The sequence below is a fragment of the Sparus aurata genome, chromosome 7 (assembly GCF_900880675.1).
Source record: "Sparus aurata chromosome 7, fSpaAur1.1, whole genome shotgun sequence".
In the NCBI taxonomy this organism is placed as follows: Eukaryota; Metazoa; Chordata; class Actinopteri; order Spariformes; family Sparidae; genus Sparus; species Sparus aurata.
The window spans coordinates 26,569,440-26,593,784 of NC_044193.1; the positions used below are offsets into that span (position 1 = coordinate 26,569,440).

At 42.4% G+C, this 24,345-nt stretch overlaps 2 protein-coding genes across 4 annotated transcripts; one reads left to right on the forward strand and one right to left on the reverse strand.

Annotated features, from left to right (window-relative positions):
- Positions 1 to 752: 752 nt before the first annotated feature.
- ampd1 (adenosine monophosphate deaminase 1 (isoform M)) lies at positions 753 to 16,672 on the reverse strand. 3 transcript variants are annotated; one of them, XM_030422745.1, is made up of 17 exons: positions 16,498 to 16,638; positions 13,617 to 13,625; positions 11,521 to 11,529; positions 10,560 to 10,725; positions 10,234 to 10,387; positions 7,851 to 8,016; positions 7,526 to 7,745; positions 7,180 to 7,309; positions 6,483 to 6,677; positions 5,715 to 5,846; positions 5,359 to 5,522; positions 5,016 to 5,142; positions 3,952 to 4,115; positions 3,568 to 3,688; positions 1,915 to 2,088; positions 1,412 to 1,522; positions 753 to 1,178 (listed from the first exon to the last, which is right to left on the reverse strand). In XM_030422745.1, exons 1-17 carry the CDS (start codon positions 16,517 to 16,519, stop codon positions 1,023 to 1,025), a joined length of 2,220 nt encoding a protein of 739 aa, XP_030278605.1. In that variant the 5' UTR covers positions 16,520 to 16,638; the 3' UTR covers positions 753 to 1,022. The 3 variants fall into 3 exon arrangements, with proteins under 3 accessions (XP_030278605.1, XP_030278606.1, XP_030278607.1); XM_030422746.1 differs by lacking the exon at positions 13,617 to 13,625 and having other exon boundaries at positions 16,498 to 16,672; XM_030422747.1 differs by lacking the exons at positions 11,521 to 11,529; positions 13,617 to 13,625 and having other exon boundaries at positions 16,498 to 16,626.
- A 5,672-nt stretch (positions 16,673 to 22,344) lies between these two features.
- rassf11 (Ras association domain family member 11) lies at positions 22,345 to 24,261 on the forward strand. Its single transcript, XM_030423709.1, has 2 exons — positions 22,345 to 22,458; positions 22,549 to 24,261. The coding sequence occupies exons 1-2, from the start codon at positions 22,356 to 22,358 to the stop codon at positions 23,859 to 23,861; spliced, it is 1,416 nt and encodes a 471-aa protein (XP_030279569.1). The 5' UTR covers positions 22,345 to 22,355; the 3' UTR covers positions 23,862 to 24,261.
- Positions 24,262 to 24,345: the final 84 nt, after the last annotated feature.

Genomic DNA, 24,345 nt, shown 5'->3' on the forward strand with positions numbered 1-24,345 from the left:
AGCTTTAAAACTGTCGAGAAAACATATTTCTAGAATTGATGTGTCCATTCAGTTGCTTTAAGACCGTCTAATAAATGTGTATCTCACACCAGATGAAATGTATCTATTGAATTGAAACTGATTCATAGAATCTATAGGGTGGATTACATCATAATCTAATAGGCTTCTAGTTCAGTTATGTCACATAAACGGTGGGCCACAAAAGTATGGCCTAAAGCAAGTATTTGTCCTGAACTCCCATGACTTCAAAATGGATCTCAGACTTGATCAACATTCATGAAACAATCCAGTTTATTCAAATGCTGACTTTGCCATCCCAGTTTTAGCATTTAAGAATATGAGGGGTGTGTCTTTCTGGGAAATGGCTGACATCATTGATGCCCTGTCAATAACTAATGGTAAAAGTGATGCATCATGCAAAACTTCAGACTAATGACCTCATAAAATTTGCATGACTGATACACATTTTCCCTCTTCATTTTGCTGATGCAGCTAAATGTTTGTGCACCTTGACTTAAAAAGGAAACAGAAAACTGCTTTAGGTGCATGATGATGTAAAAGAAACAGGTAAGAGTGCATACCAAGTCTCATTCACAGTTTATAGATCTCAGATCTGTACTTGACGAGTAACACCTGAGGGCAGCAGCAATACTGGCAACTAGACAAGATCCTGCAGCCAAGTAAATAATGTTGCAATGTTGTAATGCTTGTTCAATCATGAAACGCATCAATGGGACTAGCACACAGAAGACACCTGTTATTTCACATTTTATTTCTTTTCATTCTGACACAGGATGTCTCTCCATACGGAATACACATAGTGTAATGTACAAGTCAACTGAACAAGACGTGCAGGTGATCATCATGAAGTTTCCTCTCCATAGAAAAGAGCATACATGTGTTAGAAGGTCTGTTTCTTTAAGATTCTTTTTTTTTAAGAGTTACTGTGAAAAATGAACGTAGAAACTTTTCTACATCACAATGCAGATGAGTTTCGACCAGGTATAGGTCAGCTCGAGTGTTTACTCAGCCTTCAAGCCCTCCTTGATGAGGTTGAGCTCATAGCACAGGGTCTCAAAGCGGTACGCCATACGGATCTGGGCCACGTTGGTCTTGCGGATGTCGTTGCCCTCTGGACCCTCCTTCAGGTAGTCATGACCCAGGAAGTGGACCTTCTCCTAGAACACAGGAGAAAACAACAAGCGTGTTTTGGTGCGAGTATAATCTCTGATTTAAGAGCCGTCTGTGTTGTGTGAGGATATGATCTGTGTGTGTTTCTGACGATTTCACATGAAAGCCTTTAAGTCCACAACAATTACAGCTTTGCAGCAAAGATTTTGCTAACATGAAACAAAAGAAAAGTCTTAACAGGCTACTTATTACGTGTGTTAAAAGAACGTAAACTCAGTACCTCATCAGACAGGGAGCTCTGAATCACACTGTTCCTGGAGATCTCACACATGTCGCAGGTACTGAGCTTGAAGACCTGGGCTGCAATGGCGTACTCCTCCATCAGGGGTTCCTTTGGACATAAAGGTCAACATTTACACCTTTTATCACTCCACTTTGAGTAACAGCAGCTCATGAGAGACCTTGTACACACCGCTACCTGCAGCTACAGTGCATAATGTTTACCACGAGCAGTGAAGGGCATCATTTTCCATCAGTAATGGTTTGTTTTGTACGTGTTCATGCAATCCAGGCTATTAAACAGTTAATTCTGGACACTTCGCATTCAATACATATTGTGCTCTACTTCTGAGTGGGCTCTATATGATGTTGCCTGTTCAATATGAACACAAAGACTTGTGGACGTCATTTGTGGACGTACACAATGTCGTGGTATTCATACACAGCACAGTATGCACCATTGTATACATTATCATCAAAGGCCCTCTCTCTGTGCGCTCAGACCTTGGTGTAGTGGAACTGCATGGGGTCGTCGGTGGACAGAGACACCACCAGGCCTTTCTTGTGGAACTCCAGCAGGGGGTTCTTGGCGTACTCCAGGAACAGGCTGTTGTTGCTGAGTGGGGACATGGCGATGGGGATCTGGGTCAGGAAGTACAGGTACTGCAGCACAGGACTCTGGCGGTGGAGGAGAGATGGATACAATCAGTCTATAAGAACAGTTTCAGTGAAATCATGACATTGTTTGTCAAAACCTGGCATTTTGGCTTCTCTTTTATTTTTACATTTGATAATATTTTATTTTGGGCGGTTTGCAGCCGAGTGCGAAGCGGCTGGGATGAGAATCAGCACCTCCAAATCCGAGGCCATGGTTCTCGACCGGAAAAAGGTGGCCTGCTCCCTCCAGGTGGGAGGAGAGTTCCTGCCTCAAGTGGAGGAGTTTAAGTATCTTGGGGTCTTGTTCACGAGTGAGGGAAGGATGGAGCGTGAGATTGACAGACGGATCGGTGCAGCGGCCGCAGTAATGCGGTCTTTGTATCGGTCCGTCGTGGTGAAGAGAGAGCTGAGCCGAAAGGCGAAGCTCTCGATTTACCAGTCAATCTACGTTCCGACCCTCACCTATGGCCATGAACTTTGGGTCATGACCGAAAGAATAAGATCCCGGATACAAGCGGCCGAAATGAGTTTCCTCCGCAGGGTGGCAGGGCGCTCCCTTAGAGATAGGGTGAAGAGCTCTGTCACCCGGGAGGAGCTCAGAGTAGAGCCGCTGCTCCTCCACATCGAGAGGAGCCAGCTGAGGTGGCTCGGGCATCTGTTTCGGACGCCCCCGGGACGCCTCCCTCGGGAGGTGTTCCTGGCATGTCCCTCCGGGAGGAGACCCCGAGGAAGACCCAGGACACGCTGGTGTGACTATGTCGCCCAGCTGGCCTGGGAACGCCTTGGGGTCCTCCCGGAAGAGCTGGAGGCGGTATCCGGGGAGAGGGAAGTCTGGGTGTCCCTGCTCAGGCAGCTGCCCCCGCGACCCGGCCCCGGATAAGCGGATGAAAATGGATGGATGGATGGATAATATTTTATTTTGAAAAGTCTTCAGTGCCAATAAGTCAAGTATTAACTGCAAGATTACTTCAAAAAAAATCAGCTTAAATGTGAGACTGACATAAATCAGTTGTACAGTAGTTCAAATATCTGCTTCAAAACCCTTTTTTTTTATTCTTTGTTTTTAGAAAACATTAGTTAAGTTATGGTTTCTTGCAATATTCCAGTGATAAACAGTGGTTACAATCGGTACACAGTATCATGTCTTAGATCGAGGAGCTCTTTGAGAATGGATTCCTTATAGTTTTTAATCAGATAGTTTCAGCACTATAGTAGTGTACATCCAGAATTTATTTTAGTGCTTTCAGATAAGAGATTACATCATGAAAAATAAAAAGTCTTTGTTAATTGACTTTAATGTCTACAGCATAAAGGTGCAGGTCTCTCTGATTATTTCTTAATCGGGACAATGGAGGCCTTATGGTTCCATTGCCCTGAACCTGAACCCTCAAGCACCAATTTCTAAGTTGACACGTAGAAATTGGTGCTTGATCATGTGTCACTTAATGTATGTATGAGTAATGCTTAATTGAACTGTGTCCGTGCGGGCAGAGGACCGACCTTCTTGAGGTTGAGGCCGTGAGAGATGTTATCAGCAGTCATGAAGGCAGCCAGCAGATGGGTTACGGCACCGGCCTCACCGCAGTGAGGCCTGAACATGAACGTGTTCATCCCCCTCTGTCTGGAAAGCAGAACATAAATAAGCATTATATTATGGAAAGGACGCATATTGTTAGAGGAACTTATTGTCCTCCTATTGCCAAAATATGCAGCCACTGAGAATTTAGAGAAGAGAAGATGAGATATAAACAAATGGGGGGAACGTGTCATTTATGATATGACAAAAACATGTCTTGTCAGGAAGAAAACATTAAACAATGATATTCCTGCGTATCACGCATACTTCAAAAGACAAAACTGAGTGTAGGAAAATGAGATACTTACTTGCGGAGCTGGTTGAGCACAGCGATGTTGGCATACATGTAGTAGATGTAGTAGGTGTAGGAGGGGTTCTTGACGATGTCCCACTCCTCTGGTTTGGGGCTCTTAGTGGAGAACATGTGACCGCTGTGCTTGGACTCATCGTCCACACTGTCGAAGCCTGTCACCTACACAGCAGGAGGCAAACGCTTGATTAGACAAGGAGCAGAGGTTCCACGGGGTTGTTCAGCTCTTGGACAAAGTTGGCTGTAAAAACATTCCAATACGTATGACTAATGTGGAAATCAACATTCACTGAGGTCTATTCATTTGTTATCCACCAGCTTATGTCCGGCCATGTCAGTGTCTTCTGCCTTGTAAACACTACTACAACTCAAGTAAATATGTTTTTTCATTTAACCCTGAATGAGATCTTTAAAGAAACAGTTCATCCTAAAATCAAAAATCCATATTTTTCTTATGATCTGTTGTTCTATTTATCCACGTAGATCGATTTTGTGTGACTTGTCAAGTTTTGGAGATATGGGCCATATAGATGTCTGCCTTCTCTTAAATATGGTATTACATGGCAAGAATACATTTGAAAACTAGACAGCATTGTCTGATACCCGAAATCTTGGCCTGGCTACTAGCAATAATCCACAGATCTACACCCAGAATTAAACATGTTAGCCTTCATGACTGGATGCATGCTTCCTTCTGCATAGTGATAGGGGGAAAAAAAACAATCACACCTAAACAGTCACGATAAATAAATAGCTTTACAGGTAAGAGGAAAAATGTGCATTTTGATTTTGGCGTGAACTGTCCCTTTATTTTGCCACAGTTATATTATTTTCAGAAATTTTTGGATGCCATTTCGGGTTTTTTAAGGGAAGGGAGGGGTCTAAAGCATATATTGATCAAGCTGGAGACGGCCAAAATATGAGACTCAGCCCCTCTTCCCACCTCAGTCATTTTCATACAGTCCCTCATTATCGTACAGTCCATAAACCGAGATATGATTTGTGTCTGAGCTTTTACGATCATCCTCCCACTTATGCTTTTATTGGCTGTTTCTGACTCACATGCTTGAGGAAGATGCTGAGCTCTGGGTTGGACTGTGGGTCGATGGTGGCCTGGAACACGGGGAGGAAGATGTTCTCCAACATCCTGCCAAAGTGTGGCACAAAGTCCCTGCCTCTGAAGATGTCGCTGAGATAGAGAGAGGACAATACATTCATTTTTTTTTTTTTCAAGAATTGTAGCCATCTGAGCCTTTTTTTTCAAGCGTACAGTGTTTGATGCAAAATACGGCTGATTATTCTTAAATATCAATAACTTAGCCACAATGGGATAAAAATAGTTCTCTATTTGTATCGTGGTTGGGTTAAATTTGCATGGGCGAAAGAATCAACAGTGAAAACGTACTAGATCCTGGGAATCTGAATCATCCACTTGAAGTTTGGGGAGTAGACTCTGTGCTTGACGAACCAGCCGGACAGTTTGGTCCACTCGTTGGGGTTGCAGCCGTAGATGGACAGACGAGGCTCAGCGTACTGGTACTTGGCATCCTCCAGGTCACTGGCTACTTCCTGGTTTACACAAAGGTCAGATAAGGCTTAGATCATCTGAAGTTTGTCATAAAATACATGAAGCATTTGGCAGATCAGTCGCAGTTTTGGTTTATTATTCTTTGTGCGTCAGCAGGACAAAAAAACTAACTTTCTACCATTGTCTTACTGCAATGTTTCTCTTCTCTCTGCTTTATTCGCACAGAAACTGACCTTGATGATGGTGGCAAAGTACTCTCCATTGATGTGGTTCTCCGTCTTCATGTACAGGTCACGCAGCTCACTGGCTCCCACGGGGTTGTATTTGGCGTTGAACTTGTCAAAGCGCTGGAAGGTTTGTCTACCCTTCAGAGAAACAGCAGAGAGACAGGGAAAGAGATTCAGATTGAAGAAGGCTGACTGTGTTGATTTGTTCCTAATGTAAATGTTGTCCAAGTTATCCAAATAGAGTATACTATAAGGAAATTAAATGTCAAAGACGATCTTTTTTATGCTTAATTTTCTTACATTTTTTATGTTGTTTATAGTATTCTCGACAAATATGTGTACAATCCTATGATTTTATAAAAATTGCGACCAAAACTGCAATCCCCCTCTACTTGTTGGTATCTGAGATGAATTATTAAATGTGCAATAAGCAATTCTGGAGAAAGATAACTGACTGTCAAGTCTCGTTCCAATCCCATCCGTTCCCTGCTAGACAATCAACTGTCTTTCTCTGGATGCACTTATATGCATGCTTAGCTGGCCCAGATATCAAAACAAAGAACAGAGAGGTTTGGTGTTGGCTGTTATATGAATGTTCAAAACCTCATATATTTAACTTCTAAGTGTGCTTACCAGAAGCAAACTGTTAAAGTGTGTGCCTGCTTCGATCAGAGAACGGTAAAGAAGTTGCACTTTCTCATGTGTCCTTCACTGATTTCCATTCATAGCTTGTACACTATAATTCTGTATGCACGAACTGAGTGAGTAACATACAGCGTGCACATCCAGGGAGTCCACAGTGAGGTCATAGGGGTGCAGGTTAAGGGAATCAAAGAGCTCCTTCATGGTGACCTCCTTCCCTTTCAGCTTGTGCACTACACGCTCAGAGTCCACGCGGTAGGACTTCTTGATGAAGCGCAGCAGGTGCTTCTGGTTCATGCAGGCGGCAGCGTGGATGTGGGTGTCCACCTGGAATGACAGGAGAGGGGATCAGAGTGGGTTGTGGGTGTAGGTGTTGTAATAGCACCGCTTCATCACAAGAGGGAGCCAGAGACACATGTAAGACGCATGGCAGCTGCAAGTGGGGAAAATCACAGAACAAGGTAGGAAATACTGTTTTTCGAAATATTCAGACTTTTTATAACCATGTTTTTTTTGCCATATATTATTGATTATATACTATATAGTGAAGATCTATAATACCATGTATCTAAAAGTCAATATAAAGATTTTAGGTGCAGTCGGTGTAGGAAGAGTGCAAAGATTCCACTTCATTTGACATTTTCAGCCCATCTAAAATCCAGTCTTCATGGGGCCTGTACCCATAGCATATGCATTTTTAGTTATATCCCTTCCAAATGAAAGAGGAGAGGTACGGGTGCACAGTGGATTTAGAGCAATTTTTGTTCACCTTTAATGTTTTGAGGCAAATTTAGAGGCAACGTCTGCGTTAAATTCTGTGCATGGCTACCTTCCTGCAGTTGTAAAAGTCCCTGTGGGGGTTCATCTTCAGCTCCCTCATCTCCTCCATCTCATTCAGCATCTCATGCACGTTGAACTTGGACATGAGGAACTTCAGACGACGGTGAGTGTAGGTCTTACTGCAAAACGAGAGAGTTGCATAGTTTCGAATGTATAAGATGTATTTTTCATCATCATTATTCTGACAACCAGAAAGATGTTGAATATCAGATGATTGGTAAGTCAATAAGTCATTGAAAGTGATGCATTCCTGACATGACCTGGGTTGTACAGACACTGGATGCTGGATGAAATCATAACTGAGATATTGCAGTTCTGAAATACAAAGCACTCACGTTGGGCCCTGTGCAATGAGAGCGATGAGGAAGTTCATGTCGTCGATGAAGGTGTCGTAGTCGGGGCAGGGCAGGTCCTTGGGCTGATGTTTGTCAGCAGCTGCAGCGTCGTTGTACACATAGATGAGACCGTCCTTCATGCGGGCAACATATCCCAGATTCTTTGGCAGGTCCTTGGTATCAAAGGGGTCTTCCCCATTCTTTGGAGGAGATGTGAAGGCTTGTGGATGGAGGTAACATACAAGTTAATCATTTGGGCACTGAAAACATTTTGCACAAGCATTATTTGGTCACCCTGTTGAGAGGCGTCTTCTTTTCTCCTCACCTGGCTGCACCTGATCTTCAGGTTTGAAGGTCTCCCCCTCGATGTCACGCAGGTACTGGGAGGACGTGCGGGGGAAGCGCTGGTAGGCCAGCCTCATGTACTTCTCCCTGATGGTCAAGGCACGGTACAGACCCTTACAGGACAGCTCAAAGTCATCCATGGTCACCTGAGAAGCAGACATAAGAGATTTTATAGTTACATTCAAAAATAGCAATGGAAACTTGTAGTCATGTGGCTAAGTTAGTTAGTCAGTTAGTTCTAAAAACTTTATCAACCACCAACTATCCACTCAAAAAGATAATAAATGTGATAACAAAAGCACGTTTTCATTTGTTGATGGAAGAGGTGGAGACTGGGTTGAACCAAGAACTTTGAAAAAATTGTCTGTAAACTGCTAAAGTCACCATTTTCTGTTCAAAATATTGCCAATATTTAACTGTGTTTTCCTGCATTACTAGACCGGCAATTTTCTCTCTGCCATGTTATGCAATATGCCACATTGTCTAGTCACTATACCTGAAATGTATCTCAACAAACGTTAAAACAGGAACAACAATCAGCTCCCCCCACAGTGTTTCGCTTCCTGAAAATGTCCGACCCACAGTCATGAAACCTAAACCCCACGGCCTGCTCTCAGATGAGCTCCACTCAGGGGGGCCCCTGTTAGTGGGCAGGAGGCTGTAAGGCCGCTGACCCACTGACACATATGGGGATTGGAATTCAAAGTCAACACCTCCCACACCCATGTAAACTTGACCCAAGACTAGTTTAGGAACGTTTGGTGACATGCAGTGATACAATGGTAGGAACATCAACTACTGCTGCTACACTGTAAAACATCAAACCTGAATTCTGTGTGATCAGCTAACATGATAAAATGAACCTAATTCAAATATTCGCCTTTTATTACATTTTAAAGGAGTCAGCTAGGGGACAGCCCTGACCCCTAACCACGGTAAAAACTGAAACTGTTGTCACGCCTCCCCTAAAATGTTGTTTTGCAGACGCAGCCTGGTCGGGGGGTGTATTTTCAGCAGCACAGACGCTACTGATTGGTCATAGAAATATTATAGGAATGCTACAGGCAGCAGTGTGTCTCTATGACCCTCTCGCTCTTCTGTGACTACATGTTGCTGCTTGTTAGTAACGATGCTTTATAGAGCATGTGGGCTACAATCAGAGTTGGGGGGTGACACGTAACAAAAGTAACACGTTACAGTAATATATTTCGTTTGGCGGTTAGGGTTAATATGGAGTAATATAACGCATTACTTATAATATTTCAGTAATATATTACCCCAGTTATGTCATGTAACGCGTTACGATGGGCATTACGGACTGAAGTTAAGCGTTTATTGAGGGTTTTTTTTAAATAACCAACTTAAGTTTCTTGAGGAGCATGTTAGCATTTTACCAAAGTCTCCAGACTACCATTTTCTTTCAAGTTTGAGCAAAAGTACATGATGAAAGATGTGTTTGTTGGGGTTTATGCATTGTTGGTTAAGTCAGTGGTTCCCAACCTGGGGTCCGAGCCCCCCCTAGGGGGGCACCCGAGATCGCAGGGGGTGCGCACAACTTTGTCTGCTCTGAGGTTGTGAGATTACCAAAATTATATTTGTGCACATTACATTTATAAAATCCCAGTAACACACCCAACTAGATAATTAAAACTCTGTATGATCCAAATTGAAACATATTTTTGGTCCACATTTAAATTCATTAAGCTATTTATCACCAACACCGCTATGAGGTAGGCCTATTCTGGTCAAAAATTAAACTGTGTGTGTCTGTGTGTGATACACCTGATGACACAAAAAAGGAAGAAATGTAGCTGTATACATTGTAAGACAAGGAGAATAAGAGCAAAAACCTACAACTGATGATTATTTTTGCAAATAAAAGTTTGTAATTAATCACTTTATTCTTTTAGTGTATGCGGGTTGGGGTTGGGGGGGCCTGGATTGTCTTGGACACAGGCAAGGGGGCTTCAAGGAAAAAAGGTTGGGAACCACTGGGTTAAGTCATGGTTGCGCTCACTGATAATAATGATAAAAAGAGCAAGCCATGATTAAAGATAGTTGAGGAAAAATAATGAGAAGACTTTAAAAACTCACTCAAGTTAATTCAAGAAACTTATTTTTTCAAGAAGAACAAGCTAAAAATCTTTTGCAGTGTAGCTCTGTATCGCTACCAAACAATTATTATCCCAATTTTAACCACCAGTATAAGCACCAGGCGTTTTTTCTAGCCTATAAACACCACATCTACAACTGACTAGGACCAGTTTGAAGCTACTTAATGTGATTATTTTATCTACATTTAAGATGGTGGGTGCTATTTTTTCTAAAAATATCAAGGCAAATATTAAACAAGTGAACAGTACCCCAGAGGCGTAGTCTCCGATGATGGCCACTCTCTGGAAGTCGGGCACCTCCAGGTAGGTGGGCGTTTCCACCTCCACTGACATTACAGGGGCAGCAACTGACTTGGAAGCAACCGAAGCCACAGGCACAGCGATGGTGCGGGACCGCTTCTTGCTGTGGAGATAAGGAGAGGCTGTGTTAAGTGATTGACTCATCCAGGATCAAAATCTCTCTGTTTGTTGTTAAGGCCAGGCATTACCAGCTATACAGTGTCATTTTTGCCTTGGGTTTTCGAGGAAACATGCAAGTTATTAAATGAATTAAATCAAATAATCTCCGGTCTCACCGTTTCTCAGCATTATCCGAAGTGTGCAGATGGTGGGCCATCTCCTCGTGCATGATGGGACAGTCCTCATCCACATCAAACATGGAGATCTCATCGCGGACGTTCTCGTCTTTGGTCTCAGACGCAAAGACTTTCTCCGCGAAGGCCCGCATCTTGTCGTCGGTCTCTGTCGGTCGCATCAAGCGTATGTTCTGTTAGTAACCTAAAGGCATTCTGCTCCCATCCCCATCATGCAGCACTAAACAACACAGACTATGGCTAGGAGGCCAGCCACAAACAGAACCTCTTGACTGCTAATCTAGGCTACATGTATGACATTACAAAGGCACATACCTTACCTAACCTGACAGACTCCAGCACATGCGTTGTAAACATGACCAAAGACTGACTCAGTCACAACAAGTCTGCAACGGTGACCTCCACTTCTGGCTGAAAACACAAGGTCCCATGCATATAGAGGAATTACAGTGATAAGGCGCTGACATACACAGTTGGCTCGACTCATATGCATGGATACAAGGTTCTAAAGCCTTTTTTGATAAGTGTTTTTAACTCCAGACCCAGTTTTCGCATCATCCTTCACAATTTATTTTACATTTACCATCAGTCGAGATGTCAGTGGTTCCATAGGGACGTAAAACAAAATGATTCGGATCAGATTTCCTCAATATGTTGAAAAGAAATGACAGGAAAAGAGGGTCAAGGTCCAAGATGACCTGAGTTACGAACCAAGCTACAGAACAACAGCAATTCGACAGAGGTTTCATCAGAAACATAGCGACAACACAGAGAATGAGCGGCGTCACATGATTCCTGCTCACAGATAACTACTCTCTAGATGGAATTCTACTGGTTGCATGCACATACTAGACGAGAGCCAAGGCGTTCAACTCTAGACAACCACGTACGGCACATTTGGCTGAAGTGGTCTTGGGTTCTACTTTGCACCCTCTGTACTTACTCTCATGACCTGATTGTGCCCAGCAAGAAAGTAGCACCACCCGGAGGAAAACCAAAAAAGAGAGGGTTAGAAAAGCATTTGTTAGAAAAAGGTGTTATACATGAAGATGACACACACATTTGATGTTTTACAGTGTTCGAAAAACAAAATGCACCAACTGCTGGAGTTATGGATACGTAACGATTAAGGAACAGGGACTGTCCCTGCATATCATCCATCATATTTAACAGTTATTAACAATATTGAAAGTAGATTAGAAATACATGCAACGGTAGACGCTGAGGATTGAGATTAAACACTGGATGGGTACATGTGTGTTATGGTGATTGGATAAATTGTATTAACATGTAACATACAGTGTGAGGATGAACAATGGGGAGGACACATGAGTGTTAAATTAAAAGTTGCTCATGGAATTGCTCATGGAAGATTTTGGTGACTGCGTCGTTATAACACATGCAGAGATGATTTCATCGTCACGGTTCTCCAAGTCTTTAATCAAATATGGAGGATGTCTGTGTGATGTGATTCCATTACTGCTCTGCTGCCGGTTTTTACTGATGATCCATGCATGTGAAGATGCATTCCCTGCCATAACTTTATATTCTATATTTATATTAAAGTGAAAATCTCGCCAAAACGCAACCTAGGCTTTTTTTGTGAATGTACCCGAGTCAAACTTTGATGTAAAAGCATAATTACGATGAAAGTGGCACTTTTAAGATTGGCTGTATTTTCGTTTTCAGGTCAAACTCATTTTAAATGGGAGTGCTTGGGGCAAATTAGCGATTGCATCAAAATCGCTATTTTCAAAAAGATAACAAGGCTTGACACAACATAAAAAATTTGCTCGTAGTATCACCAGGGTCTCTACGCATGAACACGAACATTGAGAACATTGTTTGTGTACACAGAGTTTGCTGAAAAGAACGTTTTTGAACAACTCATGCTAGCAGATGTTTCTTCCGCTCGCCGCCGTCCTGCCAGTTGAGAAGTGTCGATCTCAGAATGTGACGTAACATGGAGGACAGTTAAGGTGGAACGCTCCTAAAGCTCAGTTCCATATAAATGCACAGATAATTCGTTGTTTTGTCGTTAGCAAAAAACAATATTGACCTTGAAGTTGAAAAAGGAGCCTCATATAAGAAACAATACTAAAATCAAAAGCCGGAAAAGTCACATGAGATATCGTGTGGATAGTTGTTGCCGGAAGACAGTAGCGGTCCACCTTAACTCTCCTACAGGTTACGTCGCATTCGGAGATCGACACTTCTCTACTGGCAGGATGGCGGCTAGCGGAAAAACAATTGGTACAGTGAGTTGTTCAAAACCTATTTTTTTAGTCAACTCTGTGTACACAAACAATGTGTCGAGCCTTCTTAGTGTTTTAAAAATAGCAGTTTTGATGCTATCGAAAAAGTGCCCGTAGAACTCCCATTGAAAATGAGTTTGACCCGAAAACGAAAATACGGTAAATCTTAAAAGTGCCACTTTCGTGGTAATTATGCTTTTACACGAAGGGTTGACTCGGGTACATTCACAAAAAAAAAAAAAAAAAAGCCTAGGTTGCATTGTGGCGAGATTATTTTTGTTTTGGCTTTGGCTTTTGGCTGTGTTGACGGGTCAGCTCAGAGAGGTGACAGGAAACAGGATGAGGGAGAGGGGGGCAGGACATGCAGCTGCAGCGGGGACAAAGCCTCCGTACATAGGATGCAGGCTTTACCAGCTGAGCTCCCGGGCGCCTCAGCCCTGCCATTACTTTGAAAGTTCAAGCAAGTCGGACGGTCAAGGAAGTCTTGGGTGCTAGCATCCCATTTCCATAGTCAGTGAACTATTCTGAGAGGTCATTTATTAATGTAAATGCTCACTTTCCTTTCAGTTCTGGCCGATGATGCTGTTAGTGAAGCATCATATACAGATATATTACGATAAACCAAAGAACCAAACTGAATGTGAACATCACATTGATAAATAGTGTCCACTTCCACTTTGTTCCATAGGAAGTAGATCTTTAACGCCAAGGTCCATGTCACTATGTTGCATTCAAATGCATGGAGGAAAACTCCCCAGAAGAAGTTTTTCAACTCCATACTTACTTCCTCCCGCTGTGGAGTAAGCAAAAAGTCCAAGTCAGGGTGGGACGGTCCAGGTTACAGGGAAACAAAACAAGTGTGGTTATGTTTAAAGGCAGCAGTTCCAAGGAAGCTAGTGAGCTACTAAATAAATCCTGTCCACAGAATTTGCTTAGTTTTGGGATCATTGTAGTAGAAAGTAGTCGTTATTATAGTTATGTGGATGTTTCTCCAGGACACATTTACTGAGAGTTTCAAGTCTTTTCAAAGGAAAGTTTAAATTCTGGAGCACAAATCAAACTCCTTTCACCTTCATTGTAGCAATCTATGATTGAAACCAAAATTATTTTTGACTCAGGTAAACTGTCCCTTTAGTTTAAGACTCATCTGACTTCGAATTATTAAATAATCACCCCCACAAAACACTTCTGGAGCTTTACAGCAAAACAGTGCTGCAGCTTTCTCCTAACCTACTAAGTGATGGGGATTTTTTTTCTAAATGTAAAAACAACAACAACAAAAAAGGCTCCGTTATTGGTGTAATTGAAGTCTGCGGAAGCCAAGAGATCTCAAACTGATCTGAAATGACATCATTTACCCCACTTTTTAGCTTAGGGGCGATTATTGTGAGGAGTTTGGCTTTAAAACGGCGTTAAAAAAGTATTTTTCAGATCAATTTTGGAATCCCTGGACTTCCGGAGGCTTGGATTACATCTAACAAGCTGTAGGGAGCCATTTTGTTTTCTGTCGTTTTCTGTCAGTCCTCATCTGCTTCATTTCATTTTGCGTATGACGCGACTTCCCCTGACTCTTCATCAGCAGGGGGGTGAGCAGATAATGACTGAATTTGCCATTTTTGGGTGAGCATTTTGACTGAATCAGTTTTGCACTGTTTTCTGTGGCAAGCTGTCCCTTTAATATCTCATCTGAATTTGATCACCGAAGATGGTTGTCTGCTCGCAGCACCTGCTCCGGCAGATCGTAGAAAACCTGCCTGCCTGGACTGCATGACAGCGCTGGTGTGAAATCTCAGCAGTCACATCACAATGTTGCAGCAAGTGTAAACAGTCTCAGACACATTCTCCACCTATACCTGCTAAATCGCTACAACCACCTAACCCTGTTTGACATGAAATCAAACTACTGGGACAAGCAGCTGTCCAGACCACCACATTTCTATTTTTCACCCTTTGAAAAACTCTCGATGGCATAATATGACTTCGTACTTGCCAGCTGCCCAGTGCCTGGGGGGAGGCAGGCCTATAATTAGCAACCATTACTACAGCATTTAAAATAGTAGTAATAATACAGCAAGTACAAAATGAGCAAAGGTTGCTCTTTTGACATTTTCACAGCTCATACATTATGCCATATTGAAAGGGTTTCTAAATACCAATATTTGGGTATCTTGTTGTCAGAAAATCACATTTAAATTTCATTTGAACACACTTGTTAACAAGCTAAGACAAAACAATTGGTTTTATACTGAAACAGAACTACCTTCCCCATGTTCTGCAGGAAACAGATCACTGAAGCTGTCTTTTTTTTTTATCTGTCCTGCATTATGCTGATGTTATCTGTAGACATGCGTCTGTCTCCACTCTCACTCCACTGGACTCGGTTTATCACTCCGCCCACAGATTCAATACTGGTGACTGTTATTCCACTCATCATTGTATTCTATATGAAAAAGTTGGGTGGGCACCTTTAACAGTAAGATGTGACAGCCATTGGTTTATGTTTCTTTTTAAAGCCTCGAGGGGAGACATGTCACCAGATATAGCCCTTTATTAGACTGGTGACAGAGTCACTGTTCAACACCCTCTAGTGATTGTATAATGCTCGGAGTTCCCCGGGTAAACCCAACAATTTGGAAAACCTTTTTCAGTTTCAGTGCTCCATACACTTGGAACATTTTCCAACGCACAGTTATACATATACGCCAGTTTAAGACTTTGATGTCAAACTAGTCAGCATTTGAATGTAACTGTTTTTTTTTAACTACGTGCTGTCCTGTATGGTTTTCTGCCATTCGTCTTTTATGCACCTCAGTTTTATTTGTGTTTTGTCACGATCGTTTACGGGCAGTTTCTTATCATTTTCAAGCATTTTTATTTTCTGTTTTATTGGTATTCTGTCATATTGCTTCTTATCTGTTATCATTTTTTTTTTATTTGTTCTCTTGGCCTGCCCTGCATGATTTAAACAAATGTTGAATGAATGAATACTAAGTCGTAGATTCTACACGTCCACTTTGTTTCCTTAACATGAACTAGAAAACTTACAAGAGCTCAAGATTGGTATTTGGATTTTGTTCAGCTGATATATAAAAATGACAGTAGTGAATTAATTGGTGCAAACAAAAGATTGTAAAGAAAAGATGAAGGTAAAATGTTCAATTCTGAGAAAAAGAGGACACCTTGTGCTGTGCATATCGGTCAGTATGGACTTCATATAACCCCCATGAACCTGTCATTAAAGCTGTCAGTACCGTCAATTAGAGCGACGATGTAGTACTACCAAACCCATGGGAATTTATTACCCTAACAGTGTTAATATTCAACGCAGTACGGCGCGTGACCCCTGTGAGCACATTCAAGGAATTTTTGCAAAGTTTTGAGAGTTCTTGCATCCATTCTTTCCATACGACTTCATAAGCAGACATGAGGGAGGCGTGTGGACAGAAAGGCCACGTTTTGTTTTGCTTTTTACATTTTTTTCACGTGTACTCCACGGAAAAGCATTAAAAGATGAAGCACTTGATGAAGGCTTTCCTCAGTTCATCTTTGCAGTCATGTGTTGATTTAAAAATGACACCTTTAAAAAGCCATCTTAACCCTCTTTCTATAGGCGAGAGAGAGAGAGAGAGAGAGAGAGAGAGAGAGCATGTTCTGCCCATACTCACCTGGCACTACAACTTTAGGCATGGTGATGCTGTTCCAGTGAGACGCTTCCTGAGGAAAAAAGGGTGATCAGCCGCTGGACCACTGTAGTCGGGAAGTGTGGAGCCCAGAACTTGGTCCGTGCAATATTAAGCTACCCCGGCCTCGAGTGTAACCAGAACCTGCTGTGCCCACACAGGATACGCCTTGACGTAACAGGGAACTCATATGTGTCCAAGTCTATTTTAAGTTGTCTATGAGTGCACACAAGACTCACCGACTAGCAAAGTGTGTCGACAAAGAGCATGTGGGTATGTGTGCATGAGGGGACACGTATTATATAACACCCTGATAGCTGCACAAGTTGCCGTGCACTTGCAGCGCACACTGCAAATGCAACAGGCGGTGGCGTTTAATGATTTTGAAAGGTATGAAAATGTTTGAATCAGAAACGTGAACCTTGCTCCTCAGTAGCTTTCACAAAGGTGTCCAGGTGGTTTTTGATTGTACTTGCCGACAAAACACCCCGAGCTCCCTTTTGCTTCCTTTCTGTGTCCTTTGATATGAGAAAGGGAAAGATCTTTAAAAAACAGTCAAATTGCTGTTTTTTTCAGCAAAGATTTGAAGGAATTCTGCACATGTAATTCGGTTAAACCTCAAAAACCAACTTTAGAGAGGTTTTTGCTGTCTCACTGTCATCCAGCTAGGAGCTCTGTGAAGCTACACGTAGAGGCTAAGTGGTGCAATGTCAGCATGCAAACATGCTTTCAAAGACAACTGTACCATTCTGGTGTAGGGACAATATTTGCCATCGTAACCATCATAGTTTAGCGTGTTAGCATGCTAAAATGTGCACGAAACACAGTGCACAGCTGAGGCTGATCATCATTGAAAGTAACTGGTTCTCGGAGTCATCCCTATGTTCCCACAGCCCAATGGTCCCACATTTCCAGGACATTTTCAAAATTAGGTCTTGTGTTGCTACATTCCCCTTCAATTTAAGCCCTTTCCTCCCACAACATTTTCTGGAAGCAATTTATAGCAAATGAATGAATGAATGAATGAGTCGTTTTCTTTCAGCAGCAGCAGAAATCATCACAATCACAATCATTACAAGAAAAAATAAAATGCTGATCGAAAAGGCTTAGGCTTAGGGTTAGGGCCTGATTTAGAAAAAAATCGTAGAAATGGTGGGAACATAGGCACGCTCCTGTTGTCTTGATCTTAAAAATAAGCAGCCCAGAATCACCAGGCAGTATGGATCTCTTACGGGAATAACTGGCGAAAGCACCTTTGCTCTAAAAGGGAATCAAATTAGTATCATCATCATTGCTGTTTCACTCTGAGTCTGAGCAGAATCCATCAATTGCCTGTTTCTATATGTGTTTTTGGGCCATCGTCGTCAGTCTAGGTGTGATCCTCTGCTTCAACTCTCTCTTCCATATATACCTCAGTCTTCCAAGACTAAGCTTTTCTTTTTTTTTTTTTTTTTTTTTTTTAGTATTTTTTTGGCCTTTTGGCTTTATTGACAGGACAGTTGAAGACTTGGACAGGAAACAGGGAGAGAGAGAGAGGGGGAGTGACGCGCAGCAAAGGGACCCACGCTGGGAGTCGAACCCAGGTCTGCTGAAGCGAGGACAAAGCCTCTGTACATGGGACGCTGAGCTACCAACTTAGCTAAACGGCGCCCCCAAGACTAAGCTTTTCTGATGGACTCAGTGCCTGTTTGATGGTATTGTCCAGCTTTCCTAGAGTGCTGACGATCCATGACCATCTTCTCCTACTGATAAGCAGCTGTACTGGTTCCTGGCCCGTTCTCTGCTACAGGACCTATAGCATGCTCTTAGTTTCAGATCTGTGATGTTTTGATACAACCCTCTCTAAAACTCCACAGCACCATTTTTTTTTCCCCCAGACGCAAAGTGCTGGGCGCCTTGAAATAGTACAAGATTCATTCATGACACTGTAATCTTGAGTTAAGATCAAAATGGAGGCCAAGTTTCTAAGATGGGCGTGTTTTCCGAGCTAGAGGGCCGGAAAGAGGGGGTGGCCCCCCATTTTACAACCCTGGCCCGCATTTGTGGAGTTCTGCATAATCGTGTCGTAATGAAATAATGACTACAGGTATTTTTAAAACATAGATAATACACCAAAACTGCATTGCTGGATATTATATATTCAAAGTAATGGCTATTTCTTTGGTTGTAAGGGAGGAAAGCTCTGAGCCATTCACTCATGTCACGTCTCCGTTCAGCCTAAGACGCTGTGCAGCCGGAGAACTCTTAACAACCCGTCTATTTTTAGGGAATGTGATCCTAAATGTCAAAGTTCCTCTTATGTTTCAACCAGTTAAAGGGATCGGGTTAGAAACGGGCAGTCAGTCAAATCAGGCGTAAGAAATAAAAATGCCAGACCAAATTATTTCCCTGCTGAGGTGCTACCGGTGAAACATTTTCCCAATGATAGTCCATCTCTGATAATATATTTTCTAAGCACACCTTTGGAGTACATTAAACTGCCAGCTGAAACTCGATTCTGTGGAGCACTTGTGATCGGAACACAACACTCAATGGTAGCGTGACATTATCTTGAACTCTAGAGATGGATTCAAGCTTCTCTTGACTTGGCTGTTTGGACAGCATGTTCCGCGTAAAAACTACAAATCTGAGGTCCAACGCTTTCTCGTTTGTCTGTGTCTGTTAAATTCTACATCTCTGATTGTCGCCAAGTTGCCACATGCTTTTAAAGGTGAGTCCGCAACAAATGCGCGTCCGACATGAATGCACGGCTCACTTCTTTTTTGTCATCGAGAGAGATCTGACTGTTCCTCACCCTGAACCTGAAAGATTATCAGCGCCTGGACATCTGGTTTATGTGGGAAAGCAGGAGCAGGGTGTCCAAGCTTGCCCGTCTCACATTACTCCTATCATCATCATTTGGACTGTCAGACACTATGAAATTACAACAGGTGCTCCCCTGTCCAGCTTCGAGTCTAGGAATGCTTTGCTTATTTTGACACTTCCTGTGGTTTTCATTGTTCTAACTGATTTCAAATGTCATGTGATCATCGAAACACAAGTCAAATGAATGCTGTGAACACCGGAGTTAAACAAATGCATAAAGAAACAACTCCATTTCTACATTTCTTCATCATATACTATACACTTCATTATTAATAGTTTTATTCTCATGACGTGATTATTCATTATGAATGGAAGCCCATAACATACCTCAAGATAATGAAGTTGGTGTAACAAAAGGTCACTTCATCTCATGATTTTGACAAAACGTTTAATTTATCGCGTTATATCGAGAAAACGACCTCATAATAAGATTCATAGATAGACGCACGCGCACACACACACACACACACACACACACACACACACTGGTCTGTGGAGTGGGTTTGGGAGTTTCAAAGCAAACCATATGAACATTTTAGGAACTTTTGCCATTTGAATGTTACACCTATTGATTTGGTACTTGGGTATTTACATAATGACTGGGATAGGTGTAAAAATAGAATTGTTTTGTAGTGTTTGTTTCCACAAGAGTCTTCTCCAAGAGAGCCACTTGTGAGGAGTAGCTGGTGAGCGTATTCATTCTGCCATGCAAAGGTATCACTTACACTGGGGATGCTGGGAACATGTCCTCACCACTTTTTGAAATGGCTGAATTTGTCTCCCAACAGTTTTTACAAGCATTATTTGTCAAAAATAAAAAAAAACACCGTGCAGTAGGACATGTTAGATAACAAATGAGAGGGCTTTGCTTTCCATCATCACCTGCAGTTAAAACTGTTAAAAAAGTGCAGCAAAAGCCTCGTTTAAATAAAGCTAGATCTCCAAAAGAAGTGCAATAGCTTTAAGTCAAATCTGAGCCCTGATACTAATGAATGGAAGTTAAGAATATGCAGCAGCACTGCGAGGAATGAGTACGTGCATGATGATAACGGCTAACTGCTGCACAAGTTAGGCGCGTGTTTACTTGTTCTGTTGTGACTGCGCTCACCCTTCCGGTTAAAAAGATAAGGAGGAACACTTAGATCTAAACTCACTGGGGAACACACGAATACTGGACCTGTTTGTATTCAGACACAGTGACTTTCATAAGACTACAAAAACTACACTAAGCACAACCTTCGATTCAAATAAGGCAAGGACAACATCCTATAGATTATGTTTTCTTAAAGTACGATGCGCATTATACAGTAAAATGTATACACACGATGGCAAACAAAAATTTAAATTGCCAGTTTTTGATGGATCACACAGTACACTGCTTCTAACAGCAAATACGGTTCTGCTCAATATCTCTTGAACGTGAAACGTTTGAACTGGTTAAAAGCCAGACTTTGTACCTTTGTATGAAGAAATACAATATTCATCATATTGAATGAAATGTTAGACTCATTTGCAATAAAACACAGAGACGGTTACTCATATTTGCTAATGTTAGCTTGTGTCAACTAGCGATAGATATCGTTGTGTACCTTAACTTACATCATTGAGTTGGTTTGCTGATCTTACGACTCTTCTCTATAAGGTCTGTTCAAAATGAACACAAAGAACGTTTTAGAAGTCAACACGAGCCTAGAAAAACACAAGAGCAACGTCAGCTGAGGCTAGCTGTGACAGTACTGTAAATGAGTTGGAAAGCGGGAAATGTAAGTTTGTCTCAAATCTAAGTCCAGCGCAATAAACATTCAAGGAGGAAATCTGAGGGTGTATATGTTTCGAAGGATGCTGAGCTATCACACATTCAAAAACCTACTTCATACACATAGTTAGCGTTTGTGATGCTAGCTGAGACATTTTCACGATACTTTGTGAATTGGGGATTTATTTCAACCTAACCAAAGTAAGACTGCTTTTTCATGAGTTTTATTTAATTCATGTGGCTTTTGAGTGTGTTTTGGGGTGAGTTAACAAGGCTAAGCTAAGCTTGTTTTTTTTTGGTAAAAGAGAAGCTTGAATTCAGAAGGTGCATGGTTCTATTTTTCTGAAAATAGGTGTAGGAATGTTTTCTTTCTTGACATTTTGTTAGTTTATTTTGTTCACTCATTAGGCTATGTCGCGAACTTACCACGAAACAATGGTGGCTATCAGACTACTGCCTCCAACCTGTACAAAGTGGTGTTACGAGGACGGGGTCGGGGCTGGCTGGTTGGCGTGCTAACTTCAGTAGACATCTCTGCAACGCAACATACAATGCAACTGCTGATTCTGCTGTTAATGTTAATTTCTTTAATAGCGTCAACTAAAGTTCCGGCCATATCTTACAAATTGCCAATTAAGCTCTGACTTGTCTACAGACACTTTGTACTTCCTGACAGTTACTGACAAAATATTTCCTGTTGCTCTATTCATTGTTATTCTGTTGTCGAATTTCATATAAGAAGAAGTTACAGAAATGTCAAGACTTGCTGTGTTTTTTCAGGCAAAATGGAAACTATGCACGATGGGTGGGATCATAAACGGTCCTCCAGTGGTAGATGCCATCAGGAATTTTAATTGGTCTTAATCGCTGGAGTGTTCCTCCCAACCAGAACATTCCCCCAGAGCAGGAAGGTCCGAACATTTGCACACAGACAGGACAAAAAGGTAGGTCTTTATTACATTTCGACATGAATATTTTGAAGCCATTATTTAAAAAAAAAATGTCTTTTCTGTTCATTTATACTTCAGTATAATGGGGATTCTGCCACTGCAGACGCCTTAAACTGCCCTCGAGCAAGACCAACATGAGCAGACAGATTACAGTTAATGTTAATGGGGGTCATTTGGCTGTCTCCTCCGCTTCCCCTAATGCAGAAGCGAGCCCAGCACATTGTGTCACACACCGACTAAAACTGTGTGTCCTTTCAAAAGGTACAGACACAATGGAAGTGAAGGTGTCTGTGGATGGTATCCCACGTGTGGTCTGTGGAGTCACAGAAGAAACAACATGCCAAGAAGTGGTCATAGCTTTGGCCCAAGCCCTGGGTAAGTGTGTCTGAGGCTCTTCATGGTTCTAAGATTTATGTTCCGACATGTTTATAGAGATGACAACCGCACTGTCATCTTTCTCTGTAGGCCAGCCTGGACGCTACACTCTACGGGAGACGTTTAAAGACTTTGAGAGATGCATGACGCCCAATGAACGCCTTCTGGAGACTCTTGAGAAGTATGGCGAGCAGGCCAGGGAGGTCCAACTCATGCTGCTCCACAACGGACCCTCAGGCTGGGATGAAATGAGCAGGACAAAGGTTGGCAGATACCAGCCCTGCCCGCCATTGAGAAGAAAAGATGCAGGCACCAGAATGCGGCGGGGCAGCGGTTCACTAGGCTTGCATCGTCGAAGCTTGCCGCCCATGTCCTGTTTAAGACAAGAGGCTGAGCAGCAAAAAGAGGACTTGAAACGGCCTAAAAGGAAGTCTCTGACGCTCATGGAGGAGGCCTGGGAATGGCTGGAGAGTCTGGGTAAAGGCAAGGTCTACAGCACGGCTTGTGATAAGGAAAGCAGCAAGAGGACTGATAAAAGGAATCGAATCTCTTTGGATGTTTCTCTCGCTTTCGACAAAGATAACTCCGGTTGGAGCAGTAGAAGCAAAGTGAGAGGTCAGAAGAGTTTGAAGTCAGACCTGGATCAACAGACATCCTGCTGCATGGGAAGTCCGGCAAGGGGTAAAGAAAGCAAACACGGCAAGAAAACTCAAGAGGCAAAATTGGATGACCTGTCCAGCTCATGCTGTGCTACAACCGAAGATGAGAAAAATAGTCTCAGAGAAACAATAATATTTCAGCTCGGCTGTCTGCAGGATTTACAGGCCCAGATAGCGCACATAGACAAACAGATTTTTGAGCTCGAGGAAAAACAGAGGGCCAAAAAATCTGTGCAGGAAGCCCAGCAGAGGATGGCTGAAGAGGAGATGGAGCAGATCAAGTTTTGGGAGAATGAATTAAAGGCTGAGGAAGGTTACGAGAAGGATTTGCATGGTCAATTCCTTGAGATGAGGGCAAAGGCTGTGGAGTGCAAGCACAAACTGGAGGATTACAGGCACAAAATGCAGGGGCTAGATTTCTTTGCATCTCAAAATGTTGCTCAGGAGGATTCGGAGACAACTTCAAAAGTTGGTGCAAGTGCAACCGCCACTGGAACTTGGCGACAATCTGATCCAGATCGGGATGTAAATATTAACAGGAAGTCCCTGCCCAGAGAAGGCTTACAGCCTCCTGATGCTCTAGTTCCTCCCGGCCAGATAAAGGAGCGACGGCCCACAGGTCCCACCGAGCTGAGGGAGTGGTGGTCCCGCTGGTCTCAGGCCCAAGGCTCTCAAACACAGACTAAACAGAAGGTGATTCATCGCTCCGAGCTCACCATATATCTGGGCAGTACCAAGGTTTAGAATCATATTAACCAAGGTCACAAATACGAAGTCAGTAAATATAGACGCTTTACTGAACACCAATACTGGTATTTTCATGCAGGATACTGATACTTGTGGTTTACCTCGTTTTGAGTGTTTGAATCCAATTCTTACTGCTGTTCGTGTGTTTAGAATGGAGCAACAGGCACCATGGTTCCACATTAGCAGAGTCTTCACTTAACTTTAACTAGTCATGCAAGGGGGGCCCCCTGGTGGTTAAATGGGTTCCATATAAGAAAGGGGCCCCTTCGATCCACAGTGGGAACTAGTGCAGATAAGCTGAAGTCAAAATCTGCTGCCAAGTGTGTCCATAACGTAATTCTTTGTTTTGTGTTTTTTTTTTTTTTTTACATACCACCTTTGTACATATTTCACTTTAACCCACAGTGAAACTAAATTCACAAACTTCAATGTTACATTGTACATTTGATTATATATAATTACATCTGCAGACACGATTCCT